A 17,416-nucleotide genomic window follows, 5' to 3' on the forward strand; every position below is an offset into this window, starting at 1 on the left:
ACCTAGTAGATAGTGTCGGAAGTTCATGCGGCTTTTCGCCGATGATGCTGTAGTACACAGAGAAGTTGCAGCATTAGAAAATTGCAGCGAAATGCAGGAAGATCTGCAGCGGAGAGGCACTTGGTGCAGGGAGTACCAACTGACCCTTAACATAGATAAATGTAATGTATTGCGAACACATAGAAAGAAGGATCCTTTATTGTATGATTATATGATAGCGGAACAAACACTGGTAGCAGTTACTTGTGTAAAATATCTGGGAGTATGCGTACGGAACGATTTGAACTGGAATGATCATATAAAATTAATTGTTGGTAAGGCGGGTGTCAGGTTGAGATTCATTGGGAGAGTCCTTAGAAAATCTAGTCCATCAACAAAGGAGGTGGCTTACAAAACACTCGTTCGACCTATACTTGAGTATTGCTCATCAGTGTGGGATCCGTACCAGGTCGGGTTGACGGAGGAGATAGAGAAGATCCAAAGAAGAGCGGCGCGTTTCGTCACAGGGTTATTTGGTAAGCGTGATAGCGTTAGGGAGATGTTTAGCAAACTCGAGTGGCAGACTCTGCAAGAGAGGCGCTCTGCATCGCGGTGTAGCTTGCTGTCCAGGTTTCGAGAGGGTGCGTTTCTGGATGAGGTATCGAATATATTGCTTCCCCCTACTTATACCTCCCGAGGAGATCACGAATGTAAAATTAGAGAGATTCGAGCGCGCACGGAGGCTTTCCGGCAGTCTTTCTTCCCGCGAACTATACGCGACTGGAACAGGAAAGGGAGGTAATGACAGTAACACGAAAGTGCCCTCCGCCACACACCGTTGGGTGGCTTGCGGAGTATGGATGTAGATGTAGACGCAATACAGTATCTACCGAGTTTCGCTACCGAACGATAATCGAAGCCCGCACTGGATCTCTGTGAGTAGCTGTACTTCAATTATAACCACTCGGTTTTGGCTGGTTGGTTGGTTTGGCGGACTGGACCAAACAGCGAAGTCATCCGTTTCTTCGGATTAGGGAAGTGTGGGGGGAAGGAAATACCCCTTCAAAGGGACCATCCCGGTATTTGCCTGAAGTGATTCAGGGAAATCACGCAAAACCCAAGCCAGGGTGGCCGGACGTGGGTTTGAACCGTCGTCCTCCCGAATGCGAGTCCAGTGTGCTAACCGGGTACTTGGAGATAAAGAATAAACGCCCAGGGCGTAGGACTGTCCAACTCACCCCTCCAGGTGTCCAGCTTATGCTCCTCGAGCTCGCCGATGGCGGCGGAGGGCGACGTGTAGTACATCTGCAGGATCTTGATGAAGTCGGTGATGGTCAGCATGCCCACGAACTCTTGCCGCTTGCTGTCCCACAGGGGGGCTGCGCGCACGCCTGCAACACAGACATTTTTTGGTGGTGGAGGTTCCTGTGGGACCAAACTGCTGAGGTCATCGGTCCCTAGGCTTACACACTACGCAATCTAACTTAAGCTAACTTATGCTAAGGACAAGACGAACACACCCATTTCCGAGGAAGGACTCGAACCTCCGTCGGGGAGAGCCGCGCGAACCGTGGCAAGGTGCCTGAGACCGAGCGGCTACCCCGCGTGGCGGCAACCGAGAAAGAAACCAGTAAACGTGACACACAGCTGCTGCAGATTTCAGCGATTTATTAATTTTTGCTAATTCTCAGCCGAGATTTTTGTAGGATGTCTCGTGAAATACGTAGGGTGCTCATCTGTCGAACGTCCAAGTTTGGTGTACCAGGTGATCAAAAAGTCAGTATAAATTTGAAAACTGAATACATCACGGAATAATGTAGGTAGAGAGGTGCAAATTCACACACATGCTTGGAATGACAGGGTTTCATTAGAACAAAAAATACAAAAGTTCAACAAATGTCCTACAGATGCCGCTTCATCTGATCAGAATAGCAATAATTAGCATAACAAAGTAAGACAAAGCAAAGAAGATGTTCTGCTAGACAAGCTCAAGTATTGTGGCATGAGTGGGACAGTGCACAAATGGTTTAATTCGTACCTAACTGGAAGAGTGCAGAAAGTTGAAATAAGTAGTTCTCGTAACATGCAAAGAGCAGCACATTCCTCAAACTGCGGAACTATCCAGAATGGGGTTCCACAAGGGTCAGTCTTGGGTCCTTTGTTGTTCTTATTATATATTAATGACTTGCCGTTCTATATTCATGAAGAGGCAAAGTTAGTTCTCTTTGCTGATGATACAAGTATAGTAATCACACCTGACAAACAAGAATTAACTGATGAAATTGTCAATACTGTCTTTCAGAAAATTACTAAGTGGTTCCTTGTAAACGGACTCTCACTGAATTTTGATAAGACACAGTACATACAGTTCCGTACAGTGAATGGTATGACGCCATTAATAAATATAGACCTTAATCAGAAGCATATAGCTAAGGTAGAATATTCCAAATTTTTAGGTATGTCCATTGATGAGAGATTAAATTGGAAGAAACACATTGATGATCTGCTGAAACGTTTGAGTTCAGCTACTTATGCAATAAGGGTCATTGCAAATTTTGGTGATGAACATCTTAGTAAATTAGCTTACTACGCCTATTTTCACTCATTGCTTTCATATGGCATCATATTTTGCGGTAATTCATCACTGAGGAATAAAGTATTTACTGCACAGAAGCGTGTAATCAGAATAATAGCTGGAGTCCACTCAAGATCATCCTGCAGACATTTATTTAAGGATCTAGGGATATTCACAGTAGCTTCTCAGTATATATACTCTCTTATTAAATTTGTTATTAACAACCAAACCCAATTCAAAAGTAATAGCAGTGTGCATAACTACAATACTAGGAGAAAGGACGATCTTCACTATTCAAGATTAAATCTAACTTTGGCACAGAAATGGGTGAATTATACTGGCACTAAAGTCTTTGGTCACTTACCAAATAGTATCAAAAGTCTGACAGATAACCAACAAGTATTTAAGAAGAAATCAAAAGAATTTCTGAATGACAACTCCTTCTACTCCATAGAGGAATTTTTAGATACAAATTAAGAAAAAAAATATAAAAAAAATTAAAAAAAATAAAAAAAACAAAAAATAAAGTTGTTATATTAACTTAAGTATGTTGTTAAATTTACCTAATTATGTCACGTATTGGAAAATTCGACTCGTTCCACATCATTACGAAATATCGTATTCATGATCCATGGAACTAGTATTAATCTAATCTAATCTAAATCTAATCTAATCTTACAGGAATTACTCAATGTGTCCGCCATCATTCCTCAACAATAGCTGTAGCCGAGGAATAATGTTGTGAACAGCACTGTAAAGCGTGTCCGAAGTTATGGTGAGGCATTGGCGTCGGATGTTGTCTTTCAGCATCCCTAGAGATGTCGGTCGATCACGATACACTTGCGACTTCAGGTAACCCCAAAGCCAATAATCGCACGGACTGAGGTCTGGGGACCTGGGAGGCCAAGCGTGACGAAAGTGGCGGCTGAGCACACGATCACCACCAAACGACGCGCGCAAGAGATCCTTCACGCGTCTAGCAATATGGGGTGGAGCGCCATCCTGCATAAATATCGTACGTTCCAGCAGGTGTTTATCAACCAGGCTATAGATGATGCGATTCTGTAACATATCGGCGCACCTTTAACCCGTCACGGTAGCAGTTGCGCCATCTGTTGGACATTTTGTGAACTTTGTTTTTTGTTCTAATAAAACCCAATGTAATTCCAAGCATGTGTGTCAATTTTTACCTCTCTATCTACATTATTCCGTGGTTTCTTAAGTTTCCAAATTTATACTGACTGTTTGATCACCCAGTATTTAAATGACTTGACTGAAAATGATCTAAGGTCGAAACTACAATCGTTGAAATCTTAATAAATAGCACAGACAATGGCAAAAACGACGTAAATTAAAAAAAAATTCAACGAGACGGTAATCCACTAACAAACACAGTTTTACAGTTATATGCGTAATACTGGTTATTACTGGAACCATTTAAATCAGTATTATAATTTAATGTTATTGTTCTTTGAAAACAAATGTTTTAAGTTTTACACGGCGATTTTGGTGCATCAAAATTCAACAGCGAAGGCAGTATCACTATTTGTGCGAGTTCAGCGTGTTACTAAAGTTTCATGTAAGATGAGGTTTCAAAATCTAACACTTGGATTTTATCCTAGGTCAACAGTTGTAACAGAGTCTATAATGCATTACGTACGCTCTGCTTTCCAAGCTTTTCACCACTATAAAAGAGTCGTTCAAATGAGTAATGCCCCACTTTTTTTTCTAAAAAGCTATTAATATACACAGACAAACGTCATCGTTGGTGATTCACATTTGATGTTCGTTTTGTGCGGCGGTGAAGTTTCGAACCGTTCCGGCAGATGGCAGAGCCGTAGTACAGAGTCAAAATGGCGTCTACATACGACTCACGTTGCAAGCAGCAAGCTGTTACTGAATTCTCGCGTGTGGAAAAGAAACGATGGTGAACATCCATAAATATCCGCGTGCAGTGTGTGGCGATGCTGTGGTTGATAGGAGTACAGTTGGACGTCCTGACACAACCACTGCTCTAAACATGCTTAATCGTGCGGACGCCATTATGCGTGCCGACCGGCGCATCACAACTAGACAATTGGCTCTACAGTTGTCGGTGGCTCTACAGTTGTCGGTCAGCACTGTAAGTGCGTCTGCAGTGATCGAGATTCTCTGACACTCAAAGGGGTGCTCACTATGGGTTCCACGAATGCTCACAGCGGACCAGAAGATTTCAAAGAAAGGCCATTCCATCTTAAGCGTTGGAGCGCTTTGAGGCCGACAGAGGCCTCTCTGTCACGGATCGTTAAGGGAGACGAAAGCTGGGTGCAGCACTTTGCGCCGGAAACAAAAAGGCAGTCCCTGGAGTAGCAACAACCTCATTCACCACAAAAGAAGAAATTCGAGACAACAACCCCCCCCCCCCCCCCAACGTGGCGGAAAATTCAAGGTGACAGTCTTCTGGGATGTCATGCTAAGAGGGTCAACCATCAATTCAGAGGCATATGTGAATATGAAAGGGAAGCAGTGGTTGGGAAGGGAGTGAGACAGGGTTGTAGCCTCTGCCCGATGCTATTCAATCTGTATATGGAGCAAGCAGTAAAGGAAACAAAAGAAAAGTTCGGAGTAGGAATTAAACTCCATGGAGAATAAATAAAAACTTTCACGTTTGCCGATGGCATTGTAATTCTGTCAGAGACAGTACAGGAGTTGGAAGAGTAGTTGAACGGAATGGACAGTGTCTTGAAAGGAGGGTATAAGATGAACATCAACAAAAGCAAATCGAGGATAATGGAATGTAGTCGAATTAAGTCGGGTGAGGCTGAGGGAATTAGATTAGGAAATGAGACACTTAAAGTAGTAAAGGAGTTTTGCTATTTGGGGAGCAAAATAACTGATGATGGTCGAAGTAGAGAGGATATAAAATGTAGACTTGCAATGGCAAGGAAAGCGTTTCTGAAGAAGAGAAATTTGTTAACATCGAGTATTGATTTAAGTGTCAGGAAGCCGTTTCTCAAAGTACACGGTTATTACAAATGATAGAACCGATTTCACAGCTCTACAATAATTTTATTATTTGAGATATTTTCACAATGCTTCGCACACACATACAAAAACTCAGAAAGTTTTTTTAGGCATTCACAAATGTTCGATATGTGCCCCTTTAGTGATTCGGCAGACATCAAGCCGATAATCAAGTTCCTCCCACACTCGGCGCAGCATGTCCCCATCAATGAGTTCGAAAGCATCGTTGATGCGAGCTCGCAGTTCTGGCACGTTTCTTGGTAGAGGAGGTTTAAACACTGAATCTTTCACATAACCCCACAGAAAGAAATCGCATTGGGTTAAGTCGGGAGAGCGTGGAGGCCATGACATGAATTGTTGATCATGATCTCCACCACGACCGATCCATCGGTTTTCCAATCTCCTGTTTAAGAAATGCCGAACATCATGATGGAAGGGCGGTGGAGCACCATCCTGTTGAAAGATGAAGTCGGCGCTGTCGGTCTCCAGTTGTGGCGTGAGCCAATTTTCCAGCATGTCCAGATACACGTGTCCTGTAACGTTTTTTTCGCAGAAGAAAAAGGGGCCGTAAACTTTAAACCGTGAGATTGCACAAAACACGTTAACTTTTGGTGAATTGCGAATTTGCTGCACGAATACGTGAGGATTCTCTACCACCCAGATTCGCACATTGTGTCTGTTCACTTCACCATTAAGAAAAAATGTTGCTTCATCACCGAAAACAAGTTTCGCACTGAACGCATCCTCTTCCGTGAGCTGTTGCAACCGCGCCGAAAATTCAAAGCGTTTGGCTTTGCCATCGGGTGTCAGGGCTTGTAGCAATTGTAAACGGTAAGACTTCTGCTTCAGCCTTTTCCGTAAGATTTTCCAAACCGTCGGCTGTGGTACGTTTAGCTCCCTGCTTGCTTTATTCGTCGACTTCCGCGGGCTACGCGTGAAACTTGCCCGCACGCGTTCAACCGTTTTTTCGCTCACTGCAGGCCGACCCGTTGATTTCCCCTTACAGAGGCATGCAGAAGCTTTAAACTGCGCATACCATCGCCGAATGGAGTTGGCAGTTGGTGGATCTTTGTTGAACTTCGTCCTGAAGTGTCGTAGCACTGTTATGACTGACTGATGTGAGTGCATTTCAAGCACGACATACGCTTTCTCGACTCCTGTCTCCATTTTGTCTCACTGCGCTCTCGAGCGCTCTGGCGGCAGAAACATGAAGTGCGCTTCAGCCGAATAAAACTATGAAATCGCTTCAATCATTTGTAATAGCCCTGTATTTGTATGGAGTGTAGCCATGTATGGAAGTGAAACATGGACGATAAATAGTTTAGACAAGAAGGGAATAGAAGCTTTCGAAATGTGGTGCTACTGAAGATTGCTGAAGCTTAGATGGATAGATCACATAACTAACGAGGAGGTATTGAATAGAATTGGGGAGAAGAGGAGTTTGTGGCACAACTTGACTAGAAGAAGGGACCGGTTGGTAGGACATATTCTGAGGCATCACCAATTTAGTACTGGAGCGCAGCGTGGAGGGTAAAAATCGTAGAGGGAGACCAAGAGATGAATACGCAGCAGTAGGCTGCAGTAGGTACTGGGAGATGAAGCAGCTTGCACAGGATTGAGTAGCATGGAGAGCTGCATCAAACCAGTCTCTGGAAAGAAGACAACAACAACAACAACATGTGAATGAATAAACTCTAGTGCCGTTTCCGACGTGTTCGATAGGACAGGAATCCAGCAGATATCTTGCTCCAACACGATAATGCACGCCCACACACGTCTGAGAACCCGGCAACATATAGTCAAATTGGGTTGGACATCATTGGCTCATCCACCCTATAGTTCAGACCTGGCACCTTAGGACTTCCATATCTTTGGACCGCTTGAAGATTCTCTACGGCGAACACACTTCTGGACAAGAGCTTTCACCAGTAGGGAATACATGCTCTTCCACAAAGTTGGCATACGGACATATAACGTGATGGAGACTACGCAGAAAAATAGGACATGGACGAGACATGTTCACATATATTGTCTCCATATTCTGATTATTAACAATAAATATGTTCCGAGAAAAAGAAATGTGTGGCATTACTTACTGAAGAGCCTCGTAACAAATGCACAGCCGATGGCAAACACGACGTAATTTCAAAAATTCAACTGTAATCGACAAACAAAACCAGTTTTCCAGTTGTATACGTAACTAGATTACACTTGTTATTACTGGAATCATTTAAATCAGTATTATAATTTAATGTTATTATTCTTTGAAAACAAATGTTTTGAGTTTCATACGATTATTTTGGTGCTGCAAAATTGAAAAGTGAAGGCGAGTTCCGAATTTTAAGACTTGGGTTTTATCCTAGGTCAACAGTTTTAAAACTGAATCTATGATTCATTACGTATGCTCTGCATTCCAAGCCTTTCACCAATATATACACTCCTGGAAATGGAAAAAAGAACACATAGACACCGGTGTGTCAGACCCACCATACTTGCTCCGGACACTGCGAGAGGGCTGTACAAGCAATGATCACACGCACGGCACAGCGGACACACCAGGAACCGCGTTGTTGGCCGTCGAATGGCGCTAGCTGCGCAGCATTTGTGCACCGCCGCCGTCAGTGTCAGCCAGTTTGCCGTGGCATACGGAGCTCCATCGCAGTCTTTAACACTGGTAGCATGCCGCGACAGCGTGGACGTGAACCGTATGTGCAGTTGACGGACTTTGAGCGAGGGCGTATAGTGGGCATGCGGGAGGCCGGGTGGACGTACCGCCGAATTGCTCAACACGTGGGGCGTGAGGTCTCCACAGTACATAGACGTTGTCGCCAGTGGTCGGCGGAAGGTGCACGTGCCCGTCGACCTGGGACCGGACCGCAGCGACACACGGATGCACGCCAAGACCGTAGGATCCTACGCAGTGCCGTAGGGGACCGCACCGCCACTTCCCAGCAAATTAGGGACACTGTTGCTCCTGGGGTATCGGCGAGGACCATTCGCAACCGTCTCCATGAAGCTGGGCTACGGTCCCGCACACCGTTAGGCAGTCTTCCGCTCACGCCCCAACATCGTGCAGCCCGCCTCCAGTGGTGTCGCGACAGGCGTGAATGGAGGGACGAATGGAGACGTGTCGTCTTCAGCGATGAGAGTCGCTTCTGCCTTGGTGCAAATGATGGTCGTATGCGTGTTTGGCGCCGTGCAGGTGAGCGCCACAATCAGGACTGCATACGACCGAGGCACACAGGGCCAACACCCGGCATCATGGTGTGGGGAGCGATCTCCTACACTGGCCGTACACTACCGGTGATCGTCGAGGGGACACTGAATAGTGCACAGTACATCCAAACCGTCATCGAACCCATCGTTCTACCATTCCTAGACCGGCAAGGGAACTTGCTGTTCCAACAGGACAATGCACGTCCGCATGTATCCCGTGCCACCCAACGTGCTCTAGAAGGTGTAAGTCAACTACCCTGGCCAGCAACATCTCCGGATCTGTCCCCCATTGAGCATGTTTGGGACTGGATGAAGCGTCGTCTCACGCGGTCTGCACGTCCAGCACGAACGCTGGTCCAACTGAGGCGCCAGGTGGAAATGGCATGGCAAGCCGTTCCACAGGACTACATCCAGCATCTCTACGATCGTCTCCATGGGAGAATAGCAGCCTGCATTGCTGCGAAAGGTGGATATACACTGTACTAGTGCCGACATTGTGCATGCTCTGTTGCCTGTGTCTATGTGCCTGTGGTTCTGTCAGTGTGATCATGTGATGTATCTGACCCCAGGAATGTGTCAATAAAGTTTCCCCTTCCTGGGACAATGAATTCACGGTGTTCTTATTTCAATATCCAGGAGTGTAAATTACTAAAATTTAAAATTTTTACAAACACGAAAAATTCAAGTACAAGTTTCGGAAAATACTGCATTTATTTGTATTTCCCATGGAAGTGGTTTTACTTTTCGATTTCTCACACATTATGTGGTCATTATCAGAGTATATCGCGCCTTAGCCACAAACCTGAAGGTGTGCAAGACCCGACTATTGAACTACATACGACGACTAACTGGTACAGTTACCAACAAAAGAGCCGAGTACATGACAATGAAATAAGTCAATAACAGCAATAACGGGAGCCGAAGATCTCCCCGAAATGAAGTGTTACGAGTCACTACATGAACATCTATCTACTGACAGAACTGCCGGTGATCCAAACTGCAGATACACATCCGAGGAGAAACACTTTACAGGTGTTGCACATCACCGCAGATGTGAAAGCAGGCGTCAATATGTCCGCTCATGGAAGCCACCGTACGTCCAAAATTCACAGGCATGTTCCGGATGCACTGACGGTCATTCACAATGCCTTCCGTGAGTTTATAAACACTCGCCCGAGCCGGAATACACCAAAGCACTTAAATATGCTTCCCACACCCCCCAAACACACACAAAAAAATTAAAAATCCCGCAGGTTCTAGTCGTGTGATTTGGGGCTGTTTGCGAACCACAACCGATACGTTTGTTCCGCATGCGTGTATCACACACACATCCGTTCCCCATGTAGGAAATAAGACTGTACAATTAACCGTGTTGCAACATCGGCATGACGTCGCTCTAACAAGGGAGCCTCCCCATCGCACCCCGCCCCCCCCCCCCCCAATTTAGTTATAAGTTGGCACAGTGGATAGGCCTTGAAAAACTGAACATAGGTCAAGTGAGAAAACAGGAAGAAATTGAGTGGAACTATGAAAAAAATAAGCAAAATATACAAACTGAGTAGTCCATGCGCAAGATAGGGAACATCAAGGATAATGTGAGCTCAGGAGCGTCGTGGTCCTGTGGTTAGCGTGAGCAGCTGCGGAACGAGAGGTCCTTGGTTCAAGTCTTCCCTCGAGTGAAAAATTTACCTTCTTTATTTTTGCAAAGTTATGATCTGTCCGTTCGTTCATTGACATCTCTGTTCAGTGTAATAAGTTTAGTGTCTGTGTTTTGCGACCGCACCGCAAAACCGTGCGATTAGTAGACGAAAGGACGTGCCTCTCCAATGGGAACCGAAAACATTTGATCGCAAGGTCATAGGTCAACCGATTCCTCCACAGGAAAACACGTCTGATATATTCTGTACGACACTGGTGACGGCATGTGCGTCACAAGACAGGAATATGTTGTCGACCCACTTAACTTGTACACTTGGCGAATGGGTAAAACGATTCTTCTACATTGCCCGATTTAGGATTTCTTGTGGATGTGATAATCACTTCCAAAAAAAAAAACTGAAAACATAAGAGTTTGTCACATAAACTGAAAATAAAAAATTAAACTTTTCACTCGATGGGAGATTTGAACCAAGGACCTCTCGTTTCGCAGCTGCTCACGCTACCACGAGACCACGGCGCTTGTGAGTTCACAATGTCCTAGATGTTGCATATCTTGCCCGTGGACTACTCAGTTTGTATATTTTGCTTATTTTTTCACAGTTCCACACAACTTCGTGTTTTCTCAATTGATCTGTGTTTAGTTTTTCAAGGCCTATCCACTGTGCCAACTTATAACTAAATCTGAGGGGGGTGCGATGGGGAGGTTCCCTTGTCAGAATAACAACGAGAGGTTAGCGCTAGTGATATTCATCGGAGTGTTGCCTGTAAACACGTACCACGTCGGTGCTCTTGGAAGCGAGCTGTGGCGGTGACGTGGTTGTGTTGTTGTTCCCGCACAGTGATTTGCCAAGATGGAAAAAAAAATCGAGATTCGAGCAGTGATTAAGTACTCCGTAAAGAAAAGTATGAAAGCGAAGAACATTCGTGCGGATTTCCAGAATACACTGTCGGACTCTGATCCTTCAGATTCAACTGTTGCCAAGTGAACAGATAAATTTAAATTTGGTCGGGAGAATTTAGATGATTATCCGACGATCGTTTTAACTGCAGCCTACCTAGCCTCTGAAGTTGAGACAGCCGGCCGAAGTGGCCGTGCGGTTAAAGGCGCTGCAGTCTGGAACCGCAAGACCGCTACGGTCGCAGGTTCGAATCCTGCCTCGGGCATGGATGTGTGTGATGTCCTTAGGTTAGTTAGGTTTAACTAGTTCTAAGTTATAGGGGACTAATGACCTCAGCAGTTGAGTCCCATAGTGCTCAGAGCCATTTGAACCATTTTTTGAAGTTGAGACTGTTTTCTTTTTCGTCTCTTTCCTCTTGTCAGGCGCAAAGCTAATGGCCAGGGAAAAGTTGACACGTTCAGATATATCGAGTGTCAGAAGAGTCAACACGGGCAGCGAGACTGTGTGTGTGTGTGTGTGTGTGTGTGTGTGTGTGTGTGTGTGTGTGACCTTGTTCGCGGCCTCTGCCGGGAGATTGGCAGCCCTGCCCAGAGAAAACAAACACGAGTGCGCCGCTTCTTCGCTCAGACTAATGGCCGACCGCGAAGAGAACAGTGGGCAGCGGTTCGCAGAGCAGCTAACGGCGCAGGTTTCTACAAAACTACGAAAGCAGCGGCAGGCAAAAACAAATCCGTGAGTCTTAATTTTAAACCACGAACTAAGTCAGTGTACACAGCCACACCCAGTAATGGACGCCGCAACCTCAGACACGCACATTTCGAAGAACTTCGCCACGCTAGTCGGTGGACCCTCTCTAAAGCAGTTCCTGACGAAAGAAAGGTTTAAGTCGCTGTGTTACCGTTTTGATTAAAAATAAAGAAGAAAGAATCATAACAGAGGATACGTTACGAACCAGGTGGAATCTTTTCAATACCCAGAAATAGGGATATTTTACTTATGTATCAGTCTCATTTCCGAGAAACAGAGTACTATGTGATATTGCTTGGTTGCTGAGGTATGCGAGGTACCACGAAATTTATTATAATAATAATAATAATAATAATAATATCTATTATTATTGTTGTTGCTGTCTTGATCCGAAGACTGGTTTCATGCAGCTCTCCATGCTACTCTTCCTGTGTAAGCCACTTGATCTCTGAATAACTACTACATCCTACATCCTTCTGAATCTGCTTACTGTATCCATCTCTCGGTCTCCCTCTACGATTTTTATCCTCCACACATCACTTCCCATACTACACTAATAGACACTAAAATTGCTACACCACGAAGATGACGTGCTACAGACGCGAAATTTAACCGACAGGAAAAAGATGCTGTGATATGCAGATGATTAGCTTTTCAGGGCATTCACACAAGGTTGGCGCCGGTGGCGACACCTACAACGTGCTCACATGAGGAAAGTTTCCAACCGATTTCTCATACAGAAACAGCAGTTGACCGGCGTTCCCTGGTGAAACGTTGTTGTGGATGCCTAGTGTAAGGAGGAGAAATGCGTACCATCACGTTTCCGACTTCGGTAAAGGTCGGATTGTAGCCACGTCTCGATTGCGGTTTATCGTATCGCGACATTGCTGCTCGCGTCGGTGAGATCCAATAACTGTTGGCAGAATATGGAATCGGTGGGTTCAGGAGGGTAATACGGAACGCCGTGCTGGATCCCTACGGCCTCGTATCACTAGCAGTCGAGATGACAGGCATCTTATCCGCACGGCTGTAACGGATCGTGCAGCCACGTCTCGATCCCTGAGAGTCAACAGATGGGGTTGTTTGCAAAACAACAACCATCTGCACGAACAGTTCGATGACGTTTGCAGCAACACGGACTATCAGCTCGGAGACCGTGGCTGCGGTTACCCTTGACGCTGCATCACAGACAGGAGCGCCTGCGATGGTGTACTCTGCGACGAACCTGAGTGCACGAATGGCAAAACGCCATTTCTTCGAATGAACCCAGGTTCTGTTTACAGCATCACGATGGTCGAATCCGTGTTTGGCGACATCGCGGTGAACGCACATTCGAAGCGTGTATTCGTCATCGCCATACTGGCGTATCACCCGGCGTGATGGTATGGGGTGCCATTGGTTACACGTCTCTGTCACCTCTTGTTCGCATTGACGGCACTTTGAACAGTGGACGTTACATTTCAGATGTGTTACGACCCGTGGCTCTACCCTTCATTCGATCCCTGGGGAACCCTACATTTCAGCAGGATAATGCACGACCGCATGTTGCAGGTCCTGTGCGGGCCTTTCTGGATGGAGAAAATGTTCGACTGCTGCCCTGGCCAGCACATTCTCCAGATCTCTCGCCAACTGAAAACGTCTGGTCAATGGTGGCCGAGCAACTGGCTCGTCACAATACGCCCGTCACTACTCTCGATGAACTGTGGTATCGTGTTGAAGCTGCACGGGCAGCTGTACCTGTACACGCCATCCGAGCTCTGTGTGACTCAATGCCCAGGCGTATTGAGGCAGTTGTTACGGTCAGAGGTGGTTATTCTGGGTACTGATTTCTCAGGATCCATGCACCCAAATTGCGTGAAAATGTAATCACGTGTCAGTTTTAGTATAATATATGTGTCCAATGAATACCTGTTTATCATCTGCACTTCTTCTTGGTGTGGCAATTTAAATGGCCAGTAGTATAAATGGGCAAGCCCTTGATGTCTCAAACTGTGTTCTATCAACCAATCCCTTGTTCTAGTCAAGCTGTGCCACAAATTTCTTGTCCCCCAATTCTAAACAGTACCACCTCATTAATTACGTGATCTACTCATCTCATATCCAGCATTTTCCTATACCACCACATTTGAAAAGCTTCTATTCTCTTCTCTTCCAGTTTATCAATCATTCATACTTCATTTCCACATATGGCAACACTCCATACAAATACCTTTAGAAAAGACTTCCTGACACTAAAATATCTACATCTACACGTTCCACAAACCTCCGTACGGCGCGTGGCGGAGGGTACCCTGTAACACAACTATTCGTTTACTTTCCTGCTCCACTATGGTAAGGCGAGGGAAAAAGTTATGTACCTCCTTATGAGCGATAATTTCTCGTATCTTATATTCGTGGTCCTTACTTCAAATGCCGGGTCTCTGAACTTTCTCAGTAACGCTCTTCGAAATTGTCTTCTTCCCTCCAGGGATACCAATTTAACGCACCGAAGCATCTTCGTAACACTTGCATGCTGATCTAACCTAACGGTAACAAATCTAGGCGCTCGCGTCGTAAGTGCTTCGGTGTCTTCCATCAATCCCACCTGGTGCATATCCCAAACACACTACAAGTACTCAAGAATAGGTCGCACTAGCGTCCTATATCTCTTTCCATTACCATTCTGCATTTTCTATCCCCTCTACTTAACCCATCAACAGTTATTTTTGTTGCCTAAATAGCAAAACTCAACTACTACTCAAAGTGTCACGTTTCCTAACCCAAGTCCCCCAGCATGACCTGATTTAATCCGACTACATTCCAATATCCTTGCAACACTTTTGTTCTCCCTGTACTTAAATTCGCACAACACTTCATGTCAGTAAAGAGCTATTTGTGTTTCACAGGGACGATGTTTTCTAAACCCAAGTTGGCTGTGCGTCAATAGACCGTTTCCTTCGAGGTAATTCATAATGCTAGAAAACAATGTATGTTCTAAAATGCTGCTGCATATCGACGTTAATGATGTGGGCCTGAAATTTAGTGGGTTACTCCTGCTACCTTCCTTGAATATTTGTGTGACCTGTGCAACTTTCCAGTCTTTGGGTACGGATCTTTCGTCGAGCGAATGGCTGTATATGATTATTAAGTATGGAGCTAATGCATCAGCAAACTCCGAAAGCAACCTAATTGGTATACAGTCTGGACCAGAAGACATGCTTTTATTAAGTTATTTAAGTTGCTTCACTACTCCGAGGATATTTACTTCTACGTTACTCATGTTGGCAGCTGTTCTCGATTCCAATTCTGGAGTATTTCGGAAGGCTGTGGCTGTGTTCAGTAACTCTGCTTTGGCAGCACTGTCTTCGATAGTATCTCCACTGCTATCGCGCAGAGAAGGCATGGATTGTTTGTTGTCGCTAGCATACTTCACATACGACCAGAATCTCTCTGGATTTTCTGCCAGGTTTCGAGACAAAGTTTCATTGTGGAAACTGTTATAAGCATCTCGCATTTACGTCCGCGCTAAATTTCGAGCTTCTGTAAAAGATGACCAATTTTGGGGACTTTGCGTCTGTTTAAATTTGACATGTTTGTTTCGTTGTCTCATACATCTTGCCCACCAGAGGGATATTTTTGTCATGGCTGGCTTTCCAAAGTCTGCCAGAACTTCTGCCGGAATGTCGTGTGCTCCCAGGGCCCATATCTCTTATCGCTATCTACGTTCTCTTCCCTTTTGTGTGATTGTCTTGAAGTCCATTTCCGTAGTATAGTCCCGCTACATACTCCCTCCGCCTTTCAGCTTTTTCTTCGAACATTTACCGCGAATTGTACAGTAGCTATAATGTGACGTGCACGATAATACTCACAGGTGAATATGCTAAAAATATCTATTTTTCTATTGATACAGTTCTTTGTAAAATGAATTTAGTAATGTTTAGCATAAGGGAGAGCATAAGGGAACAATTGACAGGACTGGAGGAAAGAAATACAGTAGAAGAAGAATGGGTAGCTCTGAGGGATGAAGTAGTAAAGGCAGCAGACGATCAAGTAGGTAAAAAGGCGAGGGCTAATAGAAATCCTTGGGTAACAGAAGAAATATTGGATTTAATTGATGAAAGGAGAAAATATAAAAATACAGTGCATGAAGCAGGCAAAAAGGAATACAAACGTCTCAAAAATGAGATCGACAGGAAGTGCAAAATGGCTAAGCAGGGATGGCTCGAGGACAAATGTAAGGATATAGAGGCTTGTCTCACTAGGGGTAAGATAGATACTGCCTACAGGAATATTAGAGTGACCTTTGGAGCGAAGAGAACCACTTGTATGAATATCAAGAGCTCAGATGGAAACCCAGTTCTAAGCAAAGAAGGGAAAGCAGAAAGGTGGAAGGAGTATATAGAGGGTTTATACAAGGGCGATGTACTTGACGACAACATTATGGAAATGGAAGAGGATGTAGACGAAGACGAAATGGGAGATAAGATACTGCGTGAAGAGTTTGACCGACCACTGAAAGACCTGAGTCGAAACAAGGCCCTGGGAGTAGACAACATTCCATTAGAACTACTGATGGCCTTGGGAGAGCCAGTCCTGACAAAACTCTACCATCTGGTGAGCAAGATGTCTGAGACAGGCGAAATACCCTCAGACTTCAAGAAGAATGTAATAATTCCAATCCCAAAGAAAGCAGGTGTTGACAGATGTGAAAATTAACGAACTATCAGTTTAATAAGTCACAGCTGCAAAATACTAACGCGAATTCTTTACAGACGAATGGAAAAACTGGTAGAAGCGGACCTCGGGGAAGGTCAGTTTGGATTCCGTAGAAATGTTGGAACACGTGAGGCAATACTAACCTTACGACTTATCTTAGAAGAAAGATTAAGAAAAGGCAAACCTACGTTTCTAGCATTTGTAGACTTAGAGAAAGCTTTTAACAATGTTAACTGGAATACTCTCTTTCTAATTCTTTCAAATGCAGGGAGCGAAAGGCTATTTACAATTTGTACAGTAACCAGATGGCAGTTATAAGAGTCGAGGGGCATGAAAGGGAAGCAGTGGTTGGGAAGGGAGTGAGACAGGGTTGTAGCCTCTCCCCGATGTTATTCAATCTGTATATTGAGCAAGCAGTAAAGGAAACAAAAGAAAAATTCGGAGTAGGTATTAAAATTCATAGAGAAGAAGTAAAAACTTTGAGGTTTGCCGATGACATTGTAATTCTGTCAGAGACAGCAAAGGACGTGGAAGAGCAGTTGAATGGAATGGACAGTGTCTTGAAAGGAGGATATAAGATGAACATCAACAAAAGCAAAACGAGGATAATGGAATGTAGTCAAATTAAATCGGGTGATGCTGA

At 44.7% G+C, this 17,416-nt stretch overlaps 1 protein-coding gene across 1 annotated transcript in view; it reads right to left on the minus strand.

Annotated features, from left to right (window-relative positions):
• The window catches only part of LOC124720199, a 1,401,865-nt gene that overhangs the window by 47,804 nt on the left and 1,336,645 nt on the right, over positions 1-17,416 (minus strand). The window contains exon 13 of the mRNA XM_047245522.1: positions 1,218-1,370. Coding sequence (XP_047101478.1) covers positions 1,218-1,370 — 153 coding nt within the window. The remainder of the gene's footprint in view (positions 1-1,217; positions 1,371-17,416) is intronic.

This window comes from Schistocerca piceifrons, chromosome 11 (genome assembly GCF_021461385.2).
Source record: "Schistocerca piceifrons isolate TAMUIC-IGC-003096 chromosome 11, iqSchPice1.1, whole genome shotgun sequence".
NCBI classification, from domain to species: domain Eukaryota; kingdom Metazoa; phylum Arthropoda; class Insecta; order Orthoptera; family Acrididae; genus Schistocerca; species Schistocerca piceifrons.